We start from the raw sequence: 25752 nt of genomic DNA on the forward strand, positions 1-25752 counted from the left end.
CATGCTTAAGGACACCTTCTATGCACCCAGGATGAGGAAGAATCTCATCTCGGTTTCCAAGATGAGCAAAACCGCGTTTGTGCTCTTGTTCAAGGAGGAACAGGTCTATGTTCATGATGGCTCTATTAATGGAGACCTTGTTTTTGTAGCCCACTTGGTTCAAGGGCTTTATGAAATCAAAATGAAAGAAGTTTGTTTACATGGGTGATGATTTACAAAATTTTACTTTATGGCATTTAAGGTTAGGTCACATTAATCCTTCGAGAATGCATATTATGATGAAAGAAGGATTGCTTGATAAAATGAATATCGATTCTCATAACAGATGAGAGGCTTTCCTTAAAGGAAAGATGGTAAAGAAGTCCCACCGAAAGGTCGAAAGGTTCGCTAGTCTTTTAGAACTAATCCACTCGGATGTGTGTGGACCTATGAGTGTGCCTACTTTGGGGCACATGAGGTACTTCATAACATTCATTGATGACCATTCCCGTTTTGGTCACACCTATCTCATGAGAAACAAAAGTGAGGCCATAACCAAATTCCAACAATATAAAGTGGATGTTGAAAACCAACTAGGACGAACCATCAAAAACCTTAGATCAAAAACCTTAGATCAGATAGGGGTGGGGAATACACCTCCCAAGCCTTCCAAGATCTTTGTGTCCAATATGGGATTGTCCACCAAACCACCATGCCTTACTCACCCGAACAAAATGGGGTTGCCGAGAGAAGGAATAGGACACTAGTTGAGATGGTGCGAAGTATGATGAGTACCGCTAATCTTGAATTAGAGTTTTGGGGGGAGGCGATTCTAACTGCCACACATGTCCTTAATCGGACTACCGCCAAAGCAATTCAATCAACTCCTTACCAACGCTTCATGGGCCGACCTCCCTCAATAAAGCATCTCAAGATTTGGGGATGTTCAGTCCATGTTCTCATACCATCCCAAAATAGGTCCAAACTTGATCCTAAAACCATAAAATGTGTTTTCATAGGATAAGCAAGTCATGGGAAGGGTTTTAGGTTTTATAACCACTTGAATCGTAATGTGATTGAAAGCTTTGATGCCCATTTCGAGAATTAAACCAAAAGAGAGTAGACTTCCATGAGCTTCAACCTAATAAAGAAATTGAAACCATCCCACTTAAGCGAAGTGAAAGGATAAAGAAACCACCTACCTTTTTCACTAACCTTGAGGACGACTATGAGAGGATTAGTGAGAACCCGATGATAAACCTTATTCTTACCTACATGTTATGTCTTTTCCGGATAATAAGTTATGAAAGGAAGCCATACAAGATGAGATAAAATCTCTCATAAAGAACCATGTATCATAAAGAACCATGTATGGGGAGTTAGTCCGATTACCACCTAACCTTAGATCCATTGAATGTAAGTGGATATTCAAAAAGAAACTTAACTCCGAAGGGCGTATTGAAAAATACAAGGCAAGACTTGTAGCAAAAGGTTCTACGCAAAAGGAAGGGGTAAGATTATTTCGACACCGACTCACTTGTTGCCAAAATGCCTGCCATTAGGATGATCATATCCATAGCAGCCTACCTTGACCTTGAATTCATCAAATGGATGTGAAAACCGCCTTCTTAAATGGTGACCTAAAAGAGGATATATACATGAACCAAACGGAGGGTTTTGTTGTGAAAGAAAGGAAAAGTTCGTGTAAAAACTTAACAAATCACTTTATGGTCTCAAACAAGCTTCAAGAAGATGGCTCCTCAAGTTCCACCAAACCCTGATTAGTTATGGATTCAAACCAAATGAGGATCACCATTCTACTAGCTAGTAGCACCCTAGACTATATAAGGGACACAAAGGCAATGCTATCAAGTAATTTTGATATGAAAGATATGGGAGAGGCTTCATATGTGTTAGGGATTCATATTATAAGAGATAGGGCAGCCCGCACTATTCAATTATCTCAATCTACATATTGCAAAAAAGTTCTTGAGAGATTTGGTATGAGTGAATCCAAGCCTATAGATACACCTGTGGAAAGGAGAGGAAAATTAAATGTCAATATGAAACCAAACAATGATATTGAGAGAAATGAGATGGAAAGGATCCCGTATCGGAGTGCCGTAGGATCACTAATGTATTTAACCATGGGAACTAGACCCGATCTAGCTTTTGCTCAAGCTTGATTGGTCGATTCCAAAGTGATCCTAGATTAGAACATTGGAAAGCCGTGAAAAGAATCATGAGGTATTTGAAAGGAACATTTGATTATGGATTAACCTATGGCAATGTGAGTGAGCTTAAAGTTTTCAGATACACAGACTCTGACTATCAAGGAGACCCGGATGACTCAAGATCCACTTTGGGTTATCTATTTCTTTATGGGGGTAGTGCCATTTCTTGGCGCACCAAGAAGTAGGACACTGTAGCCCTATCTACCATGGAAGCCGAGTATATGGCTTTAAGTTCTGCAACTTTAGAAGCTATTTGGATAAAGAAGTTCTTGAATCATCTTAACTTCAACGCTCTAAAACATGGAACTATTAGAATCATGCGTGACAATCAAGCTGCAATAGCAGTGGCAGTTGAACCAAGGTTCCACAGCAAGTCAAGGCACATTAAAGCTCAATATCAGAAAGTAAGAGAAGAGATAGCAGCTGGTGAAGTAGAAGTTGGTTACATTCCATCTGAGGCTATGCATGCAGATCCATTAACTAAAGGCTTGGGGGCAAATGCATGCTATCCGATTAGATTCAAACATTTTTCATTCTGTTTTGGATGATAATGCCAGTGTGTTGAGATCTTAAGAAGTGATTTTAAGGTGTGTAACTTCTTCCCATTTGGACTAGACACTCTTGTGAGATTGAACCACTTTTGTACAATCCGAAGGGACAAAATTAAGTCCTTATAGGGCTCGATTGCGTGGCCCTGCACAAGGGGCTCGAAACATGCCTTCCCAATTTTAATTTGGCATTTTAATTCCCTGTTTAGTTGATATTATTCTTTAGAATTTTGTTTAGATTAGTTGCATAATGTATTTAAGCTTTGGGACATAGTTTATATAATTTGTGCTATGAAAGTGTAATTCATAAGCTAGTCTTGCTTTATATGTAATTACCCCATAAGGGGTTGGTATTTGAGTTTATTTACAGTGGTTATTCAACGCTAGAAATGGTTGTAATTGTTATGCAAAAGGACTACAACTTATGCACTTAGCTTGGTTTTTAGCAAGTGGCTTGTTGAACGTGTCCATTTTGCCTTGTTTTTCGACTTGAAAATTTTCTCTAGTCTTTGTATCCACTTTCAGATTCGACACATCTTTAGAAACCATTTTTCGGAACCAAAGAAACTCGATTCCTTAATTTCGAAATCTCTATTCAACACATCTTTAGAAACCATCTACCGAAACCAAGGAAACTCGATTCCTCAATTCCAGAATCTCCATCCAACACATCTTTAAAAACTTGAACCCATTAATTGTGGGTAGACGTTCCCAAATATATCGAATCTAGATTCCAACGAGGATTAAATCTTAATTCCACGTCAATTGGAGTAGAAATCTTCCTTTGAATGCTTCTAATGGTTTCAGGGTTTCATTATTTTACTTGTGCCACCCTGGATGGCCTTTACTTTAAATTTAAAATATAGCTAGTAAATACAACACATACAATTAAAAGTAAACCCTGGCATAGACATAATCCTATTTTGTCTTTATAATAATGAAGTCAAAATCATAATTTAGAAATACTTGTATTTTGTATATAATGACTGTAAGTTCAATAGTCAACACAATCACTTTAAAATTTGGGAAACCATCTAATAAGAGACATGCAATATAGGTTCTAATGTTGATGGGGCTCAAGATGTGCTTATGGTTTCCTTCTCCATAAAAATGAAATCTCGATTCCCGGTAGGGGTCGTCAAACCCATTCCATATTCCATATTATTGCAAATCTCGATCTCAAACGGGCATAGATCTCTTATCCATATACTTCAGAAACTTGATTTCAAATATGTTAGAATCACGATTCGAAACAACAACATATCTCTATTCCATGTGTTAGTAACTCGATTCTGCATAGTAATAAATCTTGACTCCGGGAGTGTCGATTCCAAGGGAATACGAATCTCGATTCCAAGGAGGACAAAATCTCGATTTCATGTGGATGGAACTTGGATCTATTTTGATCAAAACACGATTCTCAAAAACTAAGAATCTCGTTCCTAGCGATTCCTATTGTACGGACAACAATTCCTAAGACAGGAATCTTGTAGCCGGCCGCGATTTCGGTTCCTGAAACGATTCAAGTTCCCAGGCGTTTCCAACAACTATGGTCCAACCACATTTGTTCTGTGCTGACCCGTTCTATATGTATATGCATATGTGTGTATATATGCACACACCCACACATATATATACCAGTGCTACGAGTATTTTACTCTTATACCCTTATTGGGCATGTGATATTAAAGTGTACACATTATATGGATAAACAACAAATATTACAACTAAAACAATGTCTAATAAACACAAATACCAAGTACCATATTACCTAAGAAACAGTTAAAGTTCGGTTGTCCAACCACATCTGTTATGTGCCGACCCGTTCTATATGTACATGTATATGTCTGTATGTATGCATGCACACACACACACATATATATCAGTGCTAAGACTATTTTACTCTTATAACCTTATTATGCATGTGATATTAGTGTGGACACATTATATGGATAAACAACAAATATTACAACTAAAACAATATATATAGTACACACAAATATCAAGTATCATATTGGCAATAGACAAACAGTTAAATGACAACTGAAACTGAAAGGAAACTAGAAATTTTCAAATTGGAGAATATTTGCATGTTTATATAAACAACTACAAGATGCATTCATGAAAATGAAATTTATGGGAACTTGGTTTTCTTGAATAAGGACAAGAGTAGAGTCTCATGAGGGCCAGACATGTGTAGTAAGTAGTCCCTGCAGTCACGATGGACTGGTCTGCTCTTATTTTATACTTTGGTCTCTCCGTTCCAAGGAGCTGTATGCTCATTTTCTACATAATTGCATGTATTTGTCATTTTCATGGTCCATGTTAATTAAACATAAATACGCTGAAACTTAATGTTAAAAAATAAGGCTCAAATAAATGGTAGTTGTTATCACAACCACTAAACACTATCATTGGCCCACTCAAACTGGCGTCTTAAAACTTAGGAGAAGACCAAAGGCCTTTCCCCGCCCGCGTAAGGACCTAGGCAGAGTGCCTAGGCGGTTTGCGCATTGGCGGGCACCTAAGCGGCACCCAGTGCCCTTCGACAACAGAGCGGAAATATGCCAACTGCCGAAGGAAAAAAAGTCATTTTCCCCCCTCAAAGAGGGGGAACAGTTTAGATGGGCATTTTAACCCCCCCCCCAAAACCTACTTTGCTTGTAATAGAGAGAGAGAGAGAGAGACTCCCCAAATAAAAGATTCTTGTTTGAGTTTTTTTTTAAATTGGGAGTATGGAGTTGGACTTTTTTTCCTTTTTCTTTGTTTCACTTGGCAATGATGAACTGATATTCTGGAATACTGGTTTTGGAAAATGGGTGCTGGAATATTGGGCATTTTTTTTCTTTTTTTATTTGACTTTCAGACTCTTAAGTACTTCAATGGCAAATTAATATTTGATATATGAAATCCGTATTTTTCACCATTGGAAGAAAGTATTCCTCCAGATTGAAAATTATAATAGTCCTGCTACTGAGGGTAATAATAATAAGCAAAGAACAATTAGAGGAGACAATTTACTCCAGAGGTTTCTAGTTATATGAAGCAGCATTTTGATGCATCTCCACAAGCAAAATATGGGATCTCAAGTTAAATGGCAACAGCCCACAATCAGCAGACAAATTCTAAGGAGCATAGTTTATTTCCTTCCTACTTCCTCTTCTAGACATTTATATATGCAGTAACACCCAAGCGCTAACTTACATGGACAGGACGGTCACCAAGAATAACCTTGGCTCCATAACTCACTGCTTCTTCATACGCAATACGAAACTCAGAGCCAGGTAAGACTTCCAGTGTCTCAGCAGCCTAGTTGAAAATTTATTTACAAAAATGTGGCATTATTGGATTGACATAAAAATTTATCATAAAGAGCACAAGGTAACAAAGAGTAAATATCTTGAATTCAGATGCCGAGGCACTAAAATCTAAAAAATACCACTCTTGCATAGTAAAAATTGGAAACAATACCTTGGCAAGAAACCAGCTATACATAATTCCTAAAGCATTCATCTTCTTTTTCCTCCACATGTCGATCATATCATTCATACTTGGGACCTGTAAAGTTCAAGAGACGAGCACAACTACTTTAATCCACAAAACTTGAACTTCATAACACCATGCTGAAAATGAATTAGGTCAACAAGCGTCCAGGAAGAAAACTACAACCCATAGGAAAAGAAATACAGAGAACAAATTTTTATGCTGAAGCTTTCAGGTAACATTCATTTATGTTAAGCACATCAATAAGAAATGTACTGCACATCATAAACAACATTTCCTTCAAGTACTGTAAAAAACGTGCAGGCAATAGGAGTACAAACGTAGGTAATACATGCAAAGAAATTAGAAGACCTGAAATTTTTAAGCATGCACATACTTCGTTGTAAACATTAAGTTAAATGGAGATGCTATTTCAGAAAATACAATCGACTCTACTAAATATCCATCCTTTGACAAGCAGACAGTGCAGGATGATCATGTCAGATGATCACCCATGAAAGCAATGGAAATGGAGATGCTATATAAGAAAATAGAATTGAATATACCATATAAGATAGAACTTAACAAATCAAAGCAATCCGTCCTTGTGACAAGGAGCAAGCAGACTGTGCAGGATGACCACAAATAATAAAGAACCCAAACTCCACCCCCCAACCCAAAAAGGACAAGAAAGCAAAAAACAAAAAAACAAACATATCCTTCACACAAAAAATAAAGCCCATGGTTCTCCATAAATCAAACATCTCAACTCACCACCCATGAATAAGGCCCACAGTTGAATCATTTTGCACCTTTTGGGCCTTCTACCCATTGTCTTCTGTCTTAACTTCATCCATTCACCCACATAGGTTCACCCCATAATCTCAGAAGGATGTCACATTCTTGCAATCAATGTTCGAAAATTTCGCCGCCCGACTGCCTAGGCGGCCGCTCAAGCTAAAAACTTTTCAAAACGCTTAGGCGCAGTCTGGGTGGGCACATTAGGCATTTTTGCTTCTGGGCACCGCCTAGGCGCTATTGTCTAGGCACCCACCTAGGTGCCGTCCCGTGACAACTTGCGTGCGGCTGAAAAATAACCCTCAGTGAGGGTAAAATAAGTAATTTTTTACCCTTAAAAAGAGGGCGAAGGGGTTTTAGGGCGTATTCTAAACCCCCAGTAGAAAATCCATAGCAATTAGGGTGAGAAAAACCCCTCAAAAACCACTATTTTGTGATTTATCGAAAGATTGATATTTTTTTTATTTCTCGATTTCTTCCCAAAACGAAAGCAATAGTTTGTGGGTGGATTTGGAGCTTCTAATAGTTTATTTTGATAACTTTTGGAGACCCAATAGATGAGGTTTGCACCGGCATCGATTTGATTTTGATATTTCTAAAGTATTATCATATTTGAAAGAGGGTTTTGATTTTATTTTGCTACAACATATTATGTTATTAGTCATGGGCTTTTTTCTTTAACTTTTTTTACTTTTATGGTATATTTACATGTTTGTAGTTAAAAGATTGATTTTTTTGGTGATTTATTGGATTTTTTCTCACTTGGATAATGAAATGGAGCATATATCGTATTCTTTTACGAATAATTGATTCCTTTTTTATACAATGTGTCTTATTTTGATATTCTATTTTTTTTGTTTTAGTTCATTTAAGAAATAATTGATTATGTGATATCTTAATGGGTTAAGTCTTATGTGAAAGTGAAACTAAAGTCTTAAAATGTCTTACATATACAGTTATTCATTTAAGGCTTATTGTAAAGTAATAGTGAGTGTCTTAGTGACTTAATTCTTTAATCTTATGTATTTTACAGGTTTGTTGATTAGGTGATTGATTCTAAATCACATTGATTGACACTCGATCAATTATTATTCATTGAGGATAATGGCTTCTAATGCATCAAGTAGGCAAACTGATCGAAGTTGGAAGTATGGAACTTGTCCAAATCCTCTTCACAAGAATAGGATCAAGTGCAAGTTTTGCAAAAACTGTTACAACGAGGAGTTTGAGGCTCTAAAATTGCCCTAAAAACTCCCTAAGGCTGAAGGGGGGGGGGGGGGTTGTTTATATTGGTGAGGGCACCCCGTCCTTGGGCGCCCGTCTAGGCGGGTGCCTGACCTCCTAGGCGGCTAAGCACCCAAACCGCCTAGGCGCCCGAATCCCTGTTTTTTAACATTTGCTTGCAATGCCAATTCATCAAACTCTAGAAGGCTTCTGTAGATATTGAAGCTCCTCTAGAGAACCACTCTTCACCACCAATTCTCATGACCTATGAACCTTAGAATCTAGATTCCTAGGGTGAGTGTAAAGAACAAAAGTTTCAATCAAATTTTTTTGAATTCACTTGGGAATTTTCATATATGGAGTGGGCACCATAGTTACAGAATCTAGATTAGGACGGGGGGATCATGAGAAGCTGAAAGCACCCTATGGCAGGGATTGTGATAAATACACCCTGAAATCTAGAAATCGTGATCCCAATATGTGGGGGAGCTCGATACAAACTTAACTAGGATCAAAGGATAAATTATAGAGGACCAACCTCCAACTGGGTAAAAATCAAGGTCTTTTAGAGCAATTAACTAGTATGGTAGTTTAGTATATACTATTGTACTATACTACAACACTATACTACTGATTGTATTCTACTGTATTAGACTATATGCTACTATAGCCAAATTTATTATATACAGCTAAAAAATATGTACTATAATATAAAATATATACTACTATGTTATTCCACATTGCTAGATAACTATACCATACCATATTGTTATATACTGCCATACCATACTAAAGTGCTAGGAATCTAGATCCCTTGTAACTCACAATGAGATTCCAAAATTTAAAAATTGCAGAAGGAGACTACCTTCCCTGTAGTGCAGAAGCGATTTTCCAGAGCGGTATGTAAAAGTGGATGATGTGAACCAGTGTTCCAAAAATTCCAGGCGGCGCTTAGGCAGCCTGGGGGGGCCAAGCCTCCTAGAACCTAGGCAGGCACCAGAAGCTAGAAGGCCCAGTAGAAAGAAAAGTTGTTTGAAGGTCAGATTTTGTGTAAAAAATTAAACAATACATATTGAGACATTTTTGTCCATAATTCCGTGCATTTCAAATTGACACATATTAAAAAATACATATTGAAGCATATTAAAAAAATTCATATTTGAGGCAAGACATTAATTCATCATCAAGAAAATGAAAGAGAATAAGAAATAACACATAAGGGTTAGGGGACACATCAAATATTTATAGTCCACATCCACATAGCACATGCACTCCTCCATACTCCATAAGTCCATATCCAATTATCTTTGGACCACACGTAGTTAAAACTTAAAAGTTTAGAAACAATAGTACATAAGAAAGAGGAGGAAACAAAAATGAAAAAAATATACTTGAAGTCTAAAAAGAGTCTTCAATCATCACTCATCATCAAAAAAAGTAGGGTCAACTGCATCTGCATTACATGCATCAGTGTCCAGGCCATAATCATCGGAATTATTTCCCTCCTCGAAAAAATGGTCGTCCTCCTCTATCTCTTCTGAAGCTGCCTCTGCTTCCTCCTGCACCTTCGTCCTCTGGAAAGAAGATCTAGTGGCCATAGGAGGGTCAACTGATGTCCCTAGGCCTCGAGCACATCATCACCAACCAACCACTCCATAGCATTATCCATATTTTTTGATCTGAAGAAGCCTCTCTTATCTCTCCTAGCAAACCTGTCCTTCAAGTTTCGATTTACTTGACATAGACTAGGTCATTGAGCCTCTTTGATTCAAGCTTGTTCCTTTTTTTTGTATGAATCTAATAAAATCAAATAACACTAATTACTATTAATAATTAAATATATAATACTACAAAACTACAAATTTACAACTGACAAAAGTAACTACCAACTAAGACTAAGCAACTAGTAAATACTAAAGTACTAATACAAATTAGTAAATTGTAAACTAAATTACAATCTCAAGAGTATTCCAATTCCGCTCATAGCCAAATGAGGTAGTGGTTAGGCACAAGATCCGAATAGCCAACTTTTGTAAATTTGGAGCACTACATTCATGTTCGCTCCACCAATTGGCTGCACATCTACACACTTATTAAATCCAGTCATAATTATGTCATTTGTGTGTATATCCCTATTAGCATAAAAAAAAACCTGGGTTTCAAATAATAACCAGCTGCATGTAATGGTCGATGTAGCTGCCTATCCCACTTTTCAGCAATAATCTTCCAAACATGTACATAGCGGCTCATATCATCATCTAAATTATGGGATATCTCTCTCTTATGTAATCCATGGAGGGCTTGTCACTATCAACCATATGAAGGACTTTGACAAGAGGAAAAAAATACCTTAAAAGCGCCCTTCACCCCTCGTCAAAGAGCATTAGAAAGGAAAATATCTCTCACCTTCTTCCATTTCTAATCCTTGGATCATTTGCATGCTCTCCACTCATCTGAGATAAATATTTGCCTGAACTGGACTCTTCTCAAATGTATGCTATCTAGGCATAGGTACTAGATAGCAAATCTCGTGACCCCGGGCCCTACAATCTCTTTCTGCTTTGTAAATCTAAGCATCATGTTAAGGGTTAGGGTGTGGCTATAAATAAAAGTCGTAACTTACTTTGCCTTCTTAACTGCACCTGAAATATCGCTCAAACCGCCAAGAGTCTCAAGCATGAGGCCATACAGTGTGTTGCGCATGATGTTCAAAACATACTAGGATAAGCTACGCACAACAAATTAGCAGCAACAACATTAGGAACAGCATTATTTGTGACAACTTGTATAATATGTTGCTCCCCAACCTCCTTGATTCCTTTCTCCATCACTTCAAATATGTAATGGGTATCATGGTTATAAGAGACAATAATAAACCACAAAAAAACAGTTCCTAAAGAACAAGTCACTGGGAAATTCATCTTCCTTCTCTTTTTATCACTCCAAGAATCAGTCATAACAGAAACCCTATACTGAGCTCATGCATCTTTCTGAACCTCAACAATCTCCCTCGTGACGATCACCAATGTTTTCAAAAGAGGCTCTAAAAGCTCATATGGGGTTACTGTGCAGCTCTATCTTTGTATTCCTTTTTTATTCTATTTTCAATAGTTGTTGGCTTCTTTGTTTTCTCTCCTGCAACCTCAAAGTCAGGAAGGGACAAAAAACAATCCATAGGCCCTCTAACCCGGGTAGGCCCCCTACTCTCAGAACCAAGTACAATTCCTTTTCCCTTCCCCCTAGTCGAGGATAGGGCAAGTTGTTCTACCTCTTAACATCCTCCGAATCACTATCATAATCATCGAAGTTGACACAAACCCTAGACCTCAGCTCTGCTATGGATGCATCTCTCTCCTCCTTTACATTTTTTACAATACTCATGATTTTTATATCTCCTCTCTAATAGCATCACGAACTTCTTTACATGAGGCAATATCCCCCCGATACCTACAAGATGTTTCTTAAACCGGTTTCTGCCCCTATTTGCATCCTTTTCATCATAATTACACCTTATCCAATTTTTATCCAAAGAATTGGGGTTATAGCCATATTTCCAACCCGAATCATCAGTTCTATTAAATTCCGAAGAAGGCATCTCAAAATAATGAAAGCAATTTACGAAATTTTATTTTTCACCGACATTAATTGCTCGATCTTCAAACTTCCACCTCAGATGTTTTTTAACCTTTAATAGACTTATAAAACCCTCCAAAACTACATCTAATATCAACGGGTAATGTTTAGATCGATTTCTTGTAGCTTTGATAAACCCTTCGATCCTACTAAAATCACAAAGATCTAGTTTTTTTAGGTTTTCCTCTCTAAAATAGGCTCTAATGGGGTTTAGATTTGAAATAAATAAAAAATCTACCTTGTCCCCTCTTATTTTTCTAAGATAACCCAAAAATGCCCCTCAACGAGGGGCATTTCCACTCCATGGCGAGGCCTAGGCCCAGGACCGGTTATTTTGGTCGCCTAGGCATGGGCAAAGCATCCAGGCCCTCTGGACGACCTAGGTGGTCTGCCTTTTGGAACAATGATGTGAACCAGCACGATCTATGTAGTTCATTGTTTCAGAAAGCAACCCGCCTAACGTCTAGGCAGGCCAGGGGGTTGAGCGCATCACCCAAGCCTAGGCGAGTGTTCTGGGCAGCAGCCTGAGCACCTGGGACCCCGCCTAGGGGGGCACCCAGGTTCTGCGCCCTACCAAGGGTGAAAATGCCACTCGTCGAGGGGTATTTTTTGTGTTTTTACCCCTAAATTAACGAAAAATGCGAGGTTTAGGTTATTGTGTGACCTAAACCCCTTTGTTTACCTTTAGAGTGGGAAAAAATTCACTTTTTCACATTTCTAAGAGATCGATTGGATATTTTAGAGTTTTGAAAAATCAACCCAAACATCGCCTTTTTAGCTTGGATTTGATTTTGATGGTTTTTTAAGCCTATTAACGGGCTTTTGAAAAACATTTCAAACATTGAAGATTGAAGATCGAGTAAAATAGTTAATTAAAAAATCTTCATATTTGAGATTTTGCATGTTGTTTCAATGTCTTCTTCGGGTTCTTTTAGAAGTGGTGCTCCAGGTTGGAAATACAGTTATAACCCAAATCCAAATGAAAAAATCGTATAAGATGCAATTATTGGGACAAAAGAGAATAATGCGGATATAAACTAGTTCAAAAACCACATTGCCGGTATTACGGGGAATGTTGCTTTATGTAAAAATGTTCCTGAAACTATCTGAGAGGAGATTAAGCAATATATGAGCTCAATAAAACACAAACAGGAACAAAAATTGTATAAGGTTTAATTTCTGGTTGTTCTAGAGGTGATCTAGGTTGGAAGTACGGTTATAACCCGAAATCAAACGACAAAAATTGTATAAGGTGTAATTTTTGTAAAAAAGATACCAATGGGGGTATTAATCAATTCACGAAACACCTAGCCCGTATTAAAGGAAATGTTGCTTCTTGTAAAAAGGTTATTGAGGGATGAAATTAGACAATATTTGAATTTAGTAAAACCAAAAAAGGAAGAAAATGAGCCTTGTTAAAGGGAAATATCTTCTCCAGGTTCTTCTATAAGTGGTGATCCGGGTTGGAAGTATGGTCATAACCTGAATGTGAATGATAAAAATTATATAAATTCTATTATTGTGGAAAGGATACTAATGGGGATGTTTACCGGTTCAAGAAACACGTTGCCAGTATGAAGGGGGATGTTGCCACGTGTAAAAATGGTCTTTAGGCTACCAGGGCAAAGATTAAGCAATACTTGAGTTCAGTGAAACACAAAAAGCAAAAAAAAGGTGACGAGGACCAGGTAGAGCAGCCGAGACTCCTAGGGCATAATCTGCACAGAGTAAGAGGGGGGTAGAAGAATAGTAAGAGGCAAATTCACAAGAAACAGGCAGCGAGCAATATATTCAAGAGGGAGATGATTCTGATGATGGCCTTAAATCTGATGCATATGATGAAGCTTACCCTACTTTTTCTGATAATGACTAATGACATTTGACTCTTAGTCTTGAGTCTTAAACTGTATATTTTCTTTTTCCTATTTTCAAGGTTCTACTATCTACTCTTATGTGTATGCCTGTATGGTTGCATCAATGTATGGAAATAGGGATTATAGAATGATATGAACAATCGAGCGTGGAGTATGGTCTACGGAGCATGGAATATGGATTGTGTCTGTATTATTAATTTATTGATTACTATTATACCGTATTTTTGTTTGTGCTAGTAGTCTATCTGTTATGAATATACAAGGGTTCCGAACTTTTTGGATTATGGGATTTTTAATATTTTATGATGTATAGTCATAGTCCCCTGCCCCCTATCCCTCTTCATCAACCTATGTTGCCATGCCTAGATGCTGCCCGGCGTTTTTTAGGATACTGATGTTTTTCTTTTGCAATACAGGCTAGAACACTTACATATATCCAAGTATTACAATTGAAACTCCAAGAAATGAAAGGAAAACAAAATGCGGATTCTCACTTGCTGTCAATTTTCAAAACCTCATAATTACATAATCAAATTATATCAATTGAGATTGGGAATTTGCAATACAGGCTAGAACACTTACATATATCCAAGTATTACAATTGAAACTCCAAGAAATGAAAGGAAAACAAAATGCGGATTCTCACTTGCTGTCAATTTTCAAAACCTCATAATTACATAATCAAATTATATCAATTGAGATTGGGAACAAGAAAACATAAGAAAGCATAAAATAAGACAATATGCCAAAAGATTCCCTCTAATAGACTTTCCACACCCCACATTGGGTCTCCTCCATCAATGGCGCACGAGATCTAGGTCTTTCATAAATCTCAGCAAATGGGAAGTTAGGCTAAACCCTTACTTAGCACTTGAGAGTAGGAACACGAACATGGGCCTTCCTTTCTTCTCAATCTACATGGGTCGTGCCCCCTCTTGCTTGTATGAAACCCTAAAGGTGTGCCCCTTTCCTTAATCTTTAAGAGAGTATTTATGATAGAGAGAGAGGAGTAAAGAGAAAGAGTGGGTGGCGTGCCACCTATTAAGAGAGAGAAAGAGAGCTCAAGGCTCCGGTGTAGTGAGATGACCCCATTTAGATGATATATTGAGGTATGGAAACGGTTAGAGTTTTTAGGGTTTAGCCATCCTTATGAGATTCCATCTAAACCATTGACCATAGGTGACCTGTGAGGTGAGAGACTTTAGGCATACAATCCATAGATCAGCCAGTATGATCTAATGGAAGGTGCTAGAACCTTATCCCTCAACTTCCCTAACCTAATCCCATCAAATATTGTGTAGAGAAAGTGTATGACATGTTTCATTTTATTTTCAATCAATCTCTACTCATTCCCTTTTTGAAATCAATTAACCTCTTTTCAAAAAACTTTTCATTTCATTCAAATCAATTTGCATGGCTTAATGTACAAGCTACATCATATGGAAAGTAAGAAAAAGTGGGGCGTCCCACTCAATGGAGGCATAGTGGGCTCCACACCCCCTGTCAAGGTCAGCTTAAAAAGGTGGGCCTAATGTATTATGGGCCTTCATAATATAAAATAAAATATAGCTAGAATTAAATGATTTTAAGAAAAGCTTACTTATTTTATTTTCTTCTTTGAATATTTAAATACTTGAAAATTTAGTTTTAGCTTATTTAAAAATCAATTTTGATGAAATAAAATATCCAGATATTTCTAAAAGTTTATTTTAGTTTTCTAAAAATCATTTAAAATAAAAATAATTATTTCAAAATTAATCGCATTGAAATCAAATCCAACATCGTTAAGGACAATGTGTAAACATTGAGGTACTCCATCTTTACTAGTGACTACGTCCCATACTCACTTTTTAAACTTACCGAATAGTTCCTATAACCCACACTCCACAGGGGTTCATGATTAGACTACCAAAGTCAGCCAATAGGTGATGAGAACACAATCCTAGTCTACGGATTACAGGTTTCGACCTAGGGATAAGCCAAGGTCATACTGACCTTTTACACAATCGCAAGTGGTGCATAGGGGCTATCTCTCGCACATGTACAAGCAACGTCCCCAATGGCGTCCACTACCCAATATGTCTATCATTTGTACATGTTGTGTGGCCGTCATGATGAGGATTTGGCCCTTAACCCCTCAAGCCTACCAATCAGACTAAGGTTCACTTAGTCCTTTGGCCAACTACCTTGGGCATCTATCCAACCTCATCAAGGGGTAACCCCTCAAACCCTTCTAGGTTATGCTATATGCCAAGCAATGTTAAAAAAAGTGTAGGCGGGCCGCCAAGGCATTTTGGAGGCCTAGCCGCTTAGGTGGGCACCCAAGAACAGGGACGGATTTAAGGTTATAATATAATTGCTATTTATTAATCAATATCCATAAGATTAGGTTTTGGATATCAAATATAAACAAAATATCAATTTCATTTAAGTTTATGACTATTCACAAAATATAAGTCCAAATCGGTAAATGTTCCATCCACAAATATGTAAAAATATCAAGTAAAAAGAAAAATAATCAAATAATTCAAAACATAATATGTTTTAGCAGAAAAACTCAAAACCTTTATTCAAATATCATAATGGCATAATGTTCTAAAAATGAAAACAATATCGGCCCAAGCCTCATTTATTAAATCGCCAAAAGTCCTCATTATTGACCACTAGGAGCTTCGAAAACTACCACGAAGCATTACCTTTGATTTCAAAAGAAATCAAAAATTTATCTATCTTCGATAAATCACAAAATAAAGGTTTTTGGGGAGTATTTCTCTTTCTAGATGGCACAGATTTGGTTTTGGGGGTTTAGAATGTCCCTCAAAACCCTTTTCCCCTCTCTTTAGGGGGGGGGGGGATTACTATTTTGGCCATAATCGAGGAAATTTTTATGCCCTCAGCAAACTGCATCAAGGTGGTGCCTAAGCGACCACCTTGACAATAGCGCCTAGGCAGGTGCCTTCACACAAGCCGCCTAAGTGCCTTGCCTAGGTTCCGCCTAGGCATTTTTAGGCAATTGACCGCCTAGGTGGCTGAGCAGCCAAATTTTCCAATATTGATGCACAAGTATCATAGCGTTTTAGAGATCAACTCGGCCAGTACTGCCAACTTTGGCCCCTCTGGACCATAATCCCACTGGAGTTCATCATAAAATTTCATTACAAACTCTTGTAAGGCTTTTAAATACCCATAAAAACCCAACATCTCCCACTTGGCCTTTGAAGACCTTAAAATCTCTCATTCTCACTCTTTCTCAACCCCATCCCATGTACATGTTCAATAAAAACAATTGCAACTAACCCCTTTGCCAAAGGGTCTGCTACCATTGCCTCTATCGAAATATATGTATTCTTTATCCCTCCAAGATGTACCTCATTCCAAACATGATAATAGCACGGCTTGATATGCTTGGACCTCTTATGAAATTTGGCTCCTTAGTCGCACAAATCGCAACTTAGTTGTCGCAAAGGATCCTTACACATGCATATCAAACACGTTCAAACAATAGTTGATTAAAAAACTTTTTTATCCATACAGCATCCTTGGCTGCCAGACAACATGCCACGTATTCTGATCCCATGGTGGATAATGCCACATCATGTTTCTTTGATTTCCAAGAAACAACACTACCTCCAAGCATGAACACATATCCCGATGTGGATTTCATATCTATATACCCTTCACAACAATCTCTAAACCTCCCCATATGTGAGCGCATAGTTCTCAGCTCCTTGTAAATATCTTAGAACTCTCTTATCCGCCTTCCGCCTTCTAATGTTCAATCCCTGAATTGTATTGGAACCGGCTAATCATGATCATGACAAAGGACACGTCTGGTCTTGTTCATAACATGGCACACATAAGAGATCCTACTAGGCTGCGATAAGGTATTCTTTCCATAGCCTTTTTCTCGTCATCGTCATTAAGGACAATTAGGGCACATTTGCAGGCTAAGTTTGGGCTTCTTGTAGATGAGGTTAGAGATTTACATTTATCCATTTCAAACTTTTCCAGTACTCTTTTGCAATAAGTTGACTGGGAAAGTTGAATAATATGGTTAGCTCTATTTCTTGTTAGCTTGATGCCCAACAGATATCATGCATCCCCTAAATCTTTCATATCAAAATGTCATGAAAGGAATTCTTTTGTTCCCACCACAAGGACCATTGAGCTACTAACTGTTAGGATATCATCCACATAAAGTGATATGAACACAACATCACTGCCACTTACCTTGTTATAAATGCAGTAGTCATCCTCATTCGCGGTAAACCCCGCCCTAGACAAGGTTTATTGAAATTTGATGTACCACTCTCGTGATGCTTATCTTAGGCCATAAAGGGATTTTTGAAGTTTACAAACTAGGTTCCCCTTTCCTTTCTCTACGAAACCCTTAGGTTGTTTCATGTATATCTCTTCACTCAGTTCCCCATTGAGAGAGGCCATTTTCACATCCATTTGATGAACTTCAAAGTCAAAGTGGATAGCTATAGCTATTAGGATTTTAGTGGAAGGAAATTTTGAAACAGGAGAAAAAGTTTCATGATAGTCAATCCCTTCCTTTTGATTAAACCCTTTGGCTACTAGTCTAGCCTTATATTTTTCTATTTTCCCTTCTGGCTTCAACTTTTTCATAGAGACCCATTTGCACCCAATAGCCTTACGGCTACGAAGTAGACACTAATTCCCATACATGGTTTTGGGCTATGGATTTGTATTCTTCATTCATGGCTTCTATTCAATGGTGTTTTTAAGGACAGGTTATGGCTTCTTCGCATGTGGTAGGCTCATGGTCTAGCTCAACTCTTTCATAGTATTACCTTAAGTAGGTGAAGAACTCGAGTGGTCTTTTAATATGGTTGCTTCTCTTGAGGGGTTGTGGTACGGGTTCTCAAGACAACCTTGTCACTGGCCATCTCATAGAGATCGGCCTGCTCGACACTAGTTTTTGCTTCAAGAAATTCATCCTCAAAGAAATGAGCGTCCTTGCTTTCCATGGCTGCCCCATTCTCAAGGTTGTAGAATCAATACCCCTTACCATGGTCTAGGTAGCTAATTAAGATGCATTTAGATCAAGTTTAGTCATATTTTGTTATGAATTAGGACATGGGCAAAACAACTCCATACTCTTAGATGCTCAAGGGACGAAGCACAACCAGTGAATATTTCATGGGTAAGAGCAGCAGCCTTAGTGGGTATGCGGTTGAGAATACATCCCACTACCCATACTGCTTCTCCCCAAAATTCAAGGGAGATTTTTGGTTGTCCCATCATACTTTTCACCATTTCTACCAAGGTCCTATTCCGTTTCTCGACAACTCTGTTTTGTTTGGGTGTATAAGGGATTATGTATTGATGCATAATTTTATGCTCTACACACAAGGCTATAAAGAGATGTGCGGAGTATTCTCCACCCTTATCAGTTCTTAGGACATTTATCTTTTAGTTGGTTTGATCCTTTACCTCGACTTCGTACTCCTTGAATCAGTCTAGGGCTTTGGATTTTGAGTGCAATAGGTAAATATGGTCATATCACTAGTGGTCATCAAAAAACGTGATAAAATTTCTTTTGTGGCTCTTGGTTGCCATATTCATGAGATCGTATATGTCGTTATGGATGATTTATAAAATATTAGAAGCTCTTTGTGCCCCAGTGCAAGTTTTCCTTATCATTTTTCCTTGCACGCATGATTCACAAAAATTGAATAAATTCCCTTTGCAATTTTATAAAGGAAAACGTTTATATAGAGCCGAGGCTCTAAACAACCAAATTATAGCCCACCTCAAAAAATTCACTAAAAGATGTCGTTTTGATGCCCAAATATCCTCAAGTTGATCATCTCAACATCAAGATGCAGAAAGGGGGGGGAGGGGGGGGGGGGCGAGGCATGCCACGTTTTGTGGCACAATCCCCCATGCCCTTGTGTTTTGGGAAGAATGGGGCATGGACATGAGAAAATAATAGATTTCAACTTTTGGAAATAGTGCATCGTGTAAGGCATTTTTGGACCATCAATTTTCAAGATTTTCAAGTTTTCATAGATCTGTTCAATCTACACTATATTTGAAGCTTTAAATTTTATAATTAAAGATGAAAACATATTTTAAGGCTATCACAAAGATTTACAGTATTGAAACCACATTTCTCGACACTATTTAAAGGCGCGCTTTACTTTGATTGTTTAGAGCCTTGGCTCTATATAAACCACACACTATTCTAAAAGGCCATCTTTTTTTAATCATTCCATTCTTTTGTAATTTATGTTTCCTAATTGCATGTGACACAAATAAGCATCATTCTCATGAGTGGGAGATGAGACATAAGCAATTTCTTCCTTCATTTCAATCAACAAATAGGCCGTCCTTGAGAAGACCGGTCATAACAGTCTCACCAAAGTTCTTATTTGTCACCTTATTAACAGAGAAGATAGTGACATACCCAGCCTTAGCCAACTTAGGGACTAAAACCAAACACTTCCTCATTTCATAAGCATAAAATGTTTGTTTTATGACCAAAGTCTTTCCATTCTTCATTACTAACACATAGTCTCCAAAGCCCAGAACTTCAATCTGTTTGTTTCCTCCCATGAAAATGTATTGCTTGCCTGGCCCCACAGGTCCGAAGTTTTGATATCCATCTTTGGTGTTTGACATATGGGCTGTAGCTCCAAAATCCAAACACCAAGATGCACCCTTGGGGTTGGCTAGCATGTTCTCAAAGATAACACAGACATATTCCCTATTACTGGCATGGTTTCTATCGAACCTACAGTTCTTAGCAATGTGACTGACCTTCTTGCACACAAAACATTGCCTCTTCTCTTTTCTAGCCTTATTATTTTCTTGGTCTCTCTATCCCCTTGTTTTTACTCATTCTCCATCGAATTTTCCTTTCCCTTTGTTTAGTTTGAAATAAGATTTAGAGTTCACCACGTGCACTGCCTCTTTGGGTGCCAGTGCATCACACATGTTCCTTTAGCAAAGACAAGCTCCTCTAGCCTAGAAGCAGTCTCTCTAGCAACAAGAGAAGCCATAAATACCTCCCATGAGGCGAGGAGAGTATTTAGAAGGTGAACCACTTGCATAAGTTCATTAGGCCACATGTCTATCGCCTCCAACTCACAAACCAAGGCTCTAATAGCATGCACGTGCGCAGCTATCTTTACTCCTTCGGGCATCTACAAGTCGTCATACTTTTTCATGGCAAGAGTCTTTCTCACAAGTAATGGATCAGCAAATTCTTTCTCGAGCCATTCATGCATGCCTTTTGCGGTCTTGATGGCAAGTACTCCGATACATATGAGTAGTGCATAGCCACGAGTAGGATATGCCTTGTAAGCATATTTTTGCGCTCCCACTGGGCATATGCATCTCTTGTACCCTGAGATGCATTCTCTCTAGGTTGAGATGGTGAAGCTTCGATGACGATAGCATAAAAACCTTCCTCATATAGCACATAATCGATTTTCTGCTTCTATGAGGCATAGTTTGTTCCGTCGAATCTCTCAGCCTTTAAAATTACAACAATAAAATTTTTTGATATGATTTCTTTGTCCCAATAGTACGAAAGTAACAAAGAAAATAAAATAATGGCGATGAAAGTGGACGATGTGAACTAGCACGGTCGATGTAGTTTAAAATTTTTTCCTCTGCTATACTGGCCAGAACACTTACATATGTCCCAAGCATTACAATTGAAACCCAAATAAATGAAAGGAAAACAAAATATGGACTCTCACTTGCTACCACTTTTCAAAACCTCTTCATTACATAATCAAATTATATCAATTGAGATTGGAAACAAGAAATCATAAAAAAGCATAAAATAAGACAATGTGTCAAAAGAATACCTCCAATAGACTTTGCACACCCCACACCAGGTATCCTCCACCAATGGTGCACGAGATCCCACACCAAGTATCCTCCACCAATGGCGCACAGGATCTAGGTCTTTCTTGAATCTCAGCAAATGGGAAATTAGGTTAAACCCTTACTTAGCACTTGAGAGCATAAGGATGAACATGGGCCTCACTTTCTTTTCAATCTATGTGGGTCGTGCCCCCTCTTGCTTGTATGAAACCCTAGGGGCGTGCTCCTTTCTTTGTCTCTAAGAGAGCATGTTAGGATAGAGAGAAGAGTAGAGAGAGAGAGGGTGGCGTACCACCCATTAAGAAGAGACAGAGAGTTCAAGGCTTGGGTGTAGTGAGATGACCCTCATTGAGATTCTATCTAGACCATTTAGGTGACATGTGGGGTGAGAGATATTAGCCATACAATCTATAGATCAGCCATCATAATTTAATGGTGGTGCTAGAACCTTATCCCTCAACTTCTTTAACCTAATCCCATCAAATAATTTATCATAAGTGACCTGAGGGATTAGAGATATTAGCCATACAATCCATAAATCAGCCATCATGACCTAATGAAAGATGCTAAAACCTTATCACTCAGCTTCCTTAACCTAATCTCATCAAATATTGTGGGTAGAGAAAGTACATGATGTGTTTCCCTTATTTTCAATCAATCTCTACTCATTCCCTTTTCCAAATCAATTAACCACTTTTCACAAAACTTTCCATTTCATTCAAATCAATTTGCATGGCTTAAAGTACAAGCTACATCATATGGAAAGTGAGAAAAAGTGGGGCATGCCACTCTATGGAGGTATAGTGGGCCCCACGTCCCCCCATCAAGGTCAGCCTAAAAAAATGGGCCTTAATGTATTATGAGTTCCCATAATATAAAATAATTTATAATAAAATAAAATCATTTTTTGAAATGGCTAGTTATTTTATTTTCTTCTCTGAATATTTAGAGACCTGAAAATTCAATTTTAGCATATTTAAAAATCAATTTTGATGAAATAAAATATCCAGAGATTTCTAAAATTTATTTTTATTTTCTAAAATTCATTTAAAAAAAAATAATTTGATGGGAATCGGATCCAACTTTGCCAAGGAAAATGTGAAAACACTAAAGCACTCCATCTCTACTGGTGATTGTGTCCCACACTCACTTTCTCAAACTTACCTAGTAGTTCCCATGACCCATAGTCCATCACAGAAGTTCATGATTAGACTACCAAATCCAGTCAATAGGTGCTGCAAACACAATCCTAGTCTATGGATTACGATTCCCCCTAGGGACAAGCCTAGGTCACACAGACCTTGCACACTCATCGTAATTGGTGCATGGGACTATCTCTCGTACATGTACATGCAAGGGTTCACCAAGTCCTACCAATCACATACAAGGGTCACTACGTCCCTTGGCCAACTACCATGGGCATCTCTCCAACCTCATCAAGGGATAACCCTACAAACCCTTCTCAGTTGTGCTATATGCCCGGGTATCATAGGATTTTAGAACTCAATTCAACCTAGCTCGTCAAGCCTAGTTTGAGTCTTGGCATTAGTATTGCCAACTTTGTCCCCTCTAAACCATACTCCCACTGGAGTTCATCAAAAAATGTCATTGCATGCTCTCATAAGGCCTGTAAATAGCCATAAAAACCCAACAGTATCGACTACTTGGTTGGAAAACACCAATAACCATAGTGGGAACATCATACCAAGAAAAATTTTGGTCTTTAAGCATCAACACTTGACAAGGACATAACAATCATTTTACACCCAATACGAGTCCAGGCATTGCCTGTCCCACCAGGTTAAAACCATATAGCACCTAAATCATGACGATATGCACACCAGCGAATTCAAATTCTTCTTATAAAACATTCAAAAACAAAAGTCCTGGTAGAAAACACCGGATAATGCCAGATAACATCTAACATGGTTTTAACTCATGTGATTATTGATAGGAAAATTTCTTGTGCATATAAAGGCACTCAAAGAAGTCGAAGCTATATCATAGAACATGAAAATGCCGAAGGCAACAGAGCGAACTGCTCCATATGTTTAATACACAGCCACTAAAGGCAAGTGCAACGAGTCATACATTGAATGAAAACCATTATATATGCCAAACAGAATCCCTAATAATCTATAGGGACCTTATATCCATGTACCATATCAACAGTATGATGCAAGTCATCTCCACTGTTAAATAAACAGAACATGGCGATGATCTAATCTTCAGCTTGAGTGGAGGAAGACTTAAGCGGGAGAGCAGCTCATCTCGACCATTATCTGTTGAGTAATGAATGGATGAAATGACATGTATTATATTGTTGAAACATTTACAATTTCATAGTTTCCTAATCTAAAATATCAGGAGAAATAAAATAGAAAGGAATACAAATAAAGCATCATAGTAATGGATCTATGAATGACTTCAAGTGGGTAACAAACACTGGTTAGGTTGCAGAATAATCCAATACTCAAGGTTTGTAGTAGATATTGGTTTCTTCCTTCGTAATTATGAACAGGCAACAGTAAATTATTTATGCACCCCTTGTATCCAAGCATCTATTAATGCCAACCAATCTCCCAAATGTGAATCACCACAATTGAGTTAGCATAGTTTGCAGATATACCATAAACATATTCTACGAAACTGAAATAAGCAACAATGCCTTGGCAAAAAAAACCCAAATTATAATAATAAAAAATGCAACTCCACACCATAGCAATGTACCTTTAGATTTTGAGTGGTCAAAATAGACACTCGACTTGGGCATAACTCCAAAAAAACGACCTGGAAAAACAATTGTAGGTAACCACACAGATGATTAAATGGAAAACATGCAAGATACATCTTAATGCAGGCTGCTAACCTGCTAAATCACCCATCCATCAGTTTTATTGTTTAGTCAGTTCGAAAAGGGAAGCACCTGCGGTTTAAGGAAACGTATGATGGCTTGAACTTCACGGCACGACTCCTACAAGCAAGAACCAAGAAAATAAAGTTCAAACACACACCATACTATATGACCAAAGGATAATGTATAGAAGAAAATATTCCTTCAAGGAGATATCCTGTATTAACACATAAAAACATAAATTTGCAGGACCAGCTCGCTAACTCTAGTATGATGACATTACGAAGGCTATAATTTGTGATGAAAAGATTCAAAACAATTGTACAACATGAAATGTGGCTAAAGAGCAATTACTCTCACAATTAAATGAAAAATCAATCTCTAAACTAAAAGATCAAGACAAATCTAAAATCAAACAAGGATGGTACATAGAAATAGGATTCCCTACATAGCTCATCATCCCAATCAGTGGCATTTGAGGGCATTCAATTGGTTATTCATTCTACACATAAGGGTTGAGGCTTCACAGGATCCAAATATTTTCATCGCATCCTATGTCTCAACCTAGGTCACATGGGCATGGCATTCGTGTTATGTGTAAGTGTCAGACATCAGTAAAGAGCCTAAGATTCCCTGCTCTGTGAAGTACAAGATTCAGCAACACTGCTCTATAATTAACAACATTCAGTGAGACAAGATGGGAGAATCGGTTTTTCTTTTAAAGGTAAGTTGGAAAGAACATGGAAAGTATTTATTGTACTCTAGTGATGGTCCTCCGATGACCTATGGAAGCACGTTCCCTCTTTTTATGTTCGGCATGATCTTCTTCAAGCGTCAGGTCGCAATTTTGGAGTGCGACCGCTACCTTCGATTGGCAATCCCAGTACTTATAGTTTTTACATTCAATCAGCTTGCTTGCCATTTCATTAATTATATTTGTTTTGATTTCGCAGCAAATTTATATTTGAAAATTTCTTAAAAACCATTATGACCTATGTAGTTATGAGACTTAGAGTTGCTTATGGTCATATGTTCTGGTTTGAGAGACCATATTGTGTTTTGTAGTCCTTATGACCACTCAATTTTTTCTCCCTAATTTTACATAACATGTGAAGTTCAATACTCGGCTTTAAATGTTACTTGCACATGTTTTAATATAATTATGCATTTTACATATGACATCTTACTTATACCATGTGTTGGTGACACATGGATGACGTTGTTATCATCATCCATCCTCTAGAAGCCCATTGTCCCTC

At 37.8% G+C, this 25752-nt stretch overlaps 1 protein-coding gene across 7 annotated transcripts in view; it reads right to left on the bottom strand.

Moving 5' to 3' along the window:
- LOC18445640 (TraB family protein) overlaps nt 1-25752 on the bottom strand; it is a 72611-nt gene that overhangs the window by 41929 nt on the left and 4930 nt on the right. For all 7 annotated transcript variants that reach the window (XR_016049394.1, XR_002282940.2, XR_002282939.2 and 4 more), the window contains exons 2-5: nt 24566-24613; nt 24370-24429; nt 6233-6319; nt 5966-6070 (exon numbers count right to left, since the gene is read on the bottom strand). Coding sequence is in view for 4 of the 7 variants with exons in the window: in XM_088858294.1 (XP_088714420.1) it covers nt 5966-6070; nt 6233-6319; nt 24370-24429; nt 24566-24613 (300 nt within the window). In the remaining 3 variants the exon portion in view is untranslated. The remainder of the gene's footprint in view (nt 1-5965; nt 6071-6232; nt 6320-24369; nt 24430-24565; nt 24614-25752) is intronic.

This window comes from Amborella trichopoda, chromosome 2, assembly GCF_054954075.1.
Source record: "Amborella trichopoda isolate Santa Cruz 75 chromosome 2, AtrichopodaSantaCruz75HAP2 v2.0, whole genome shotgun sequence".
NCBI lineage: Eukaryota > Viridiplantae > Streptophyta > Magnoliopsida > Amborellales > Amborellaceae > Amborella > Amborella trichopoda.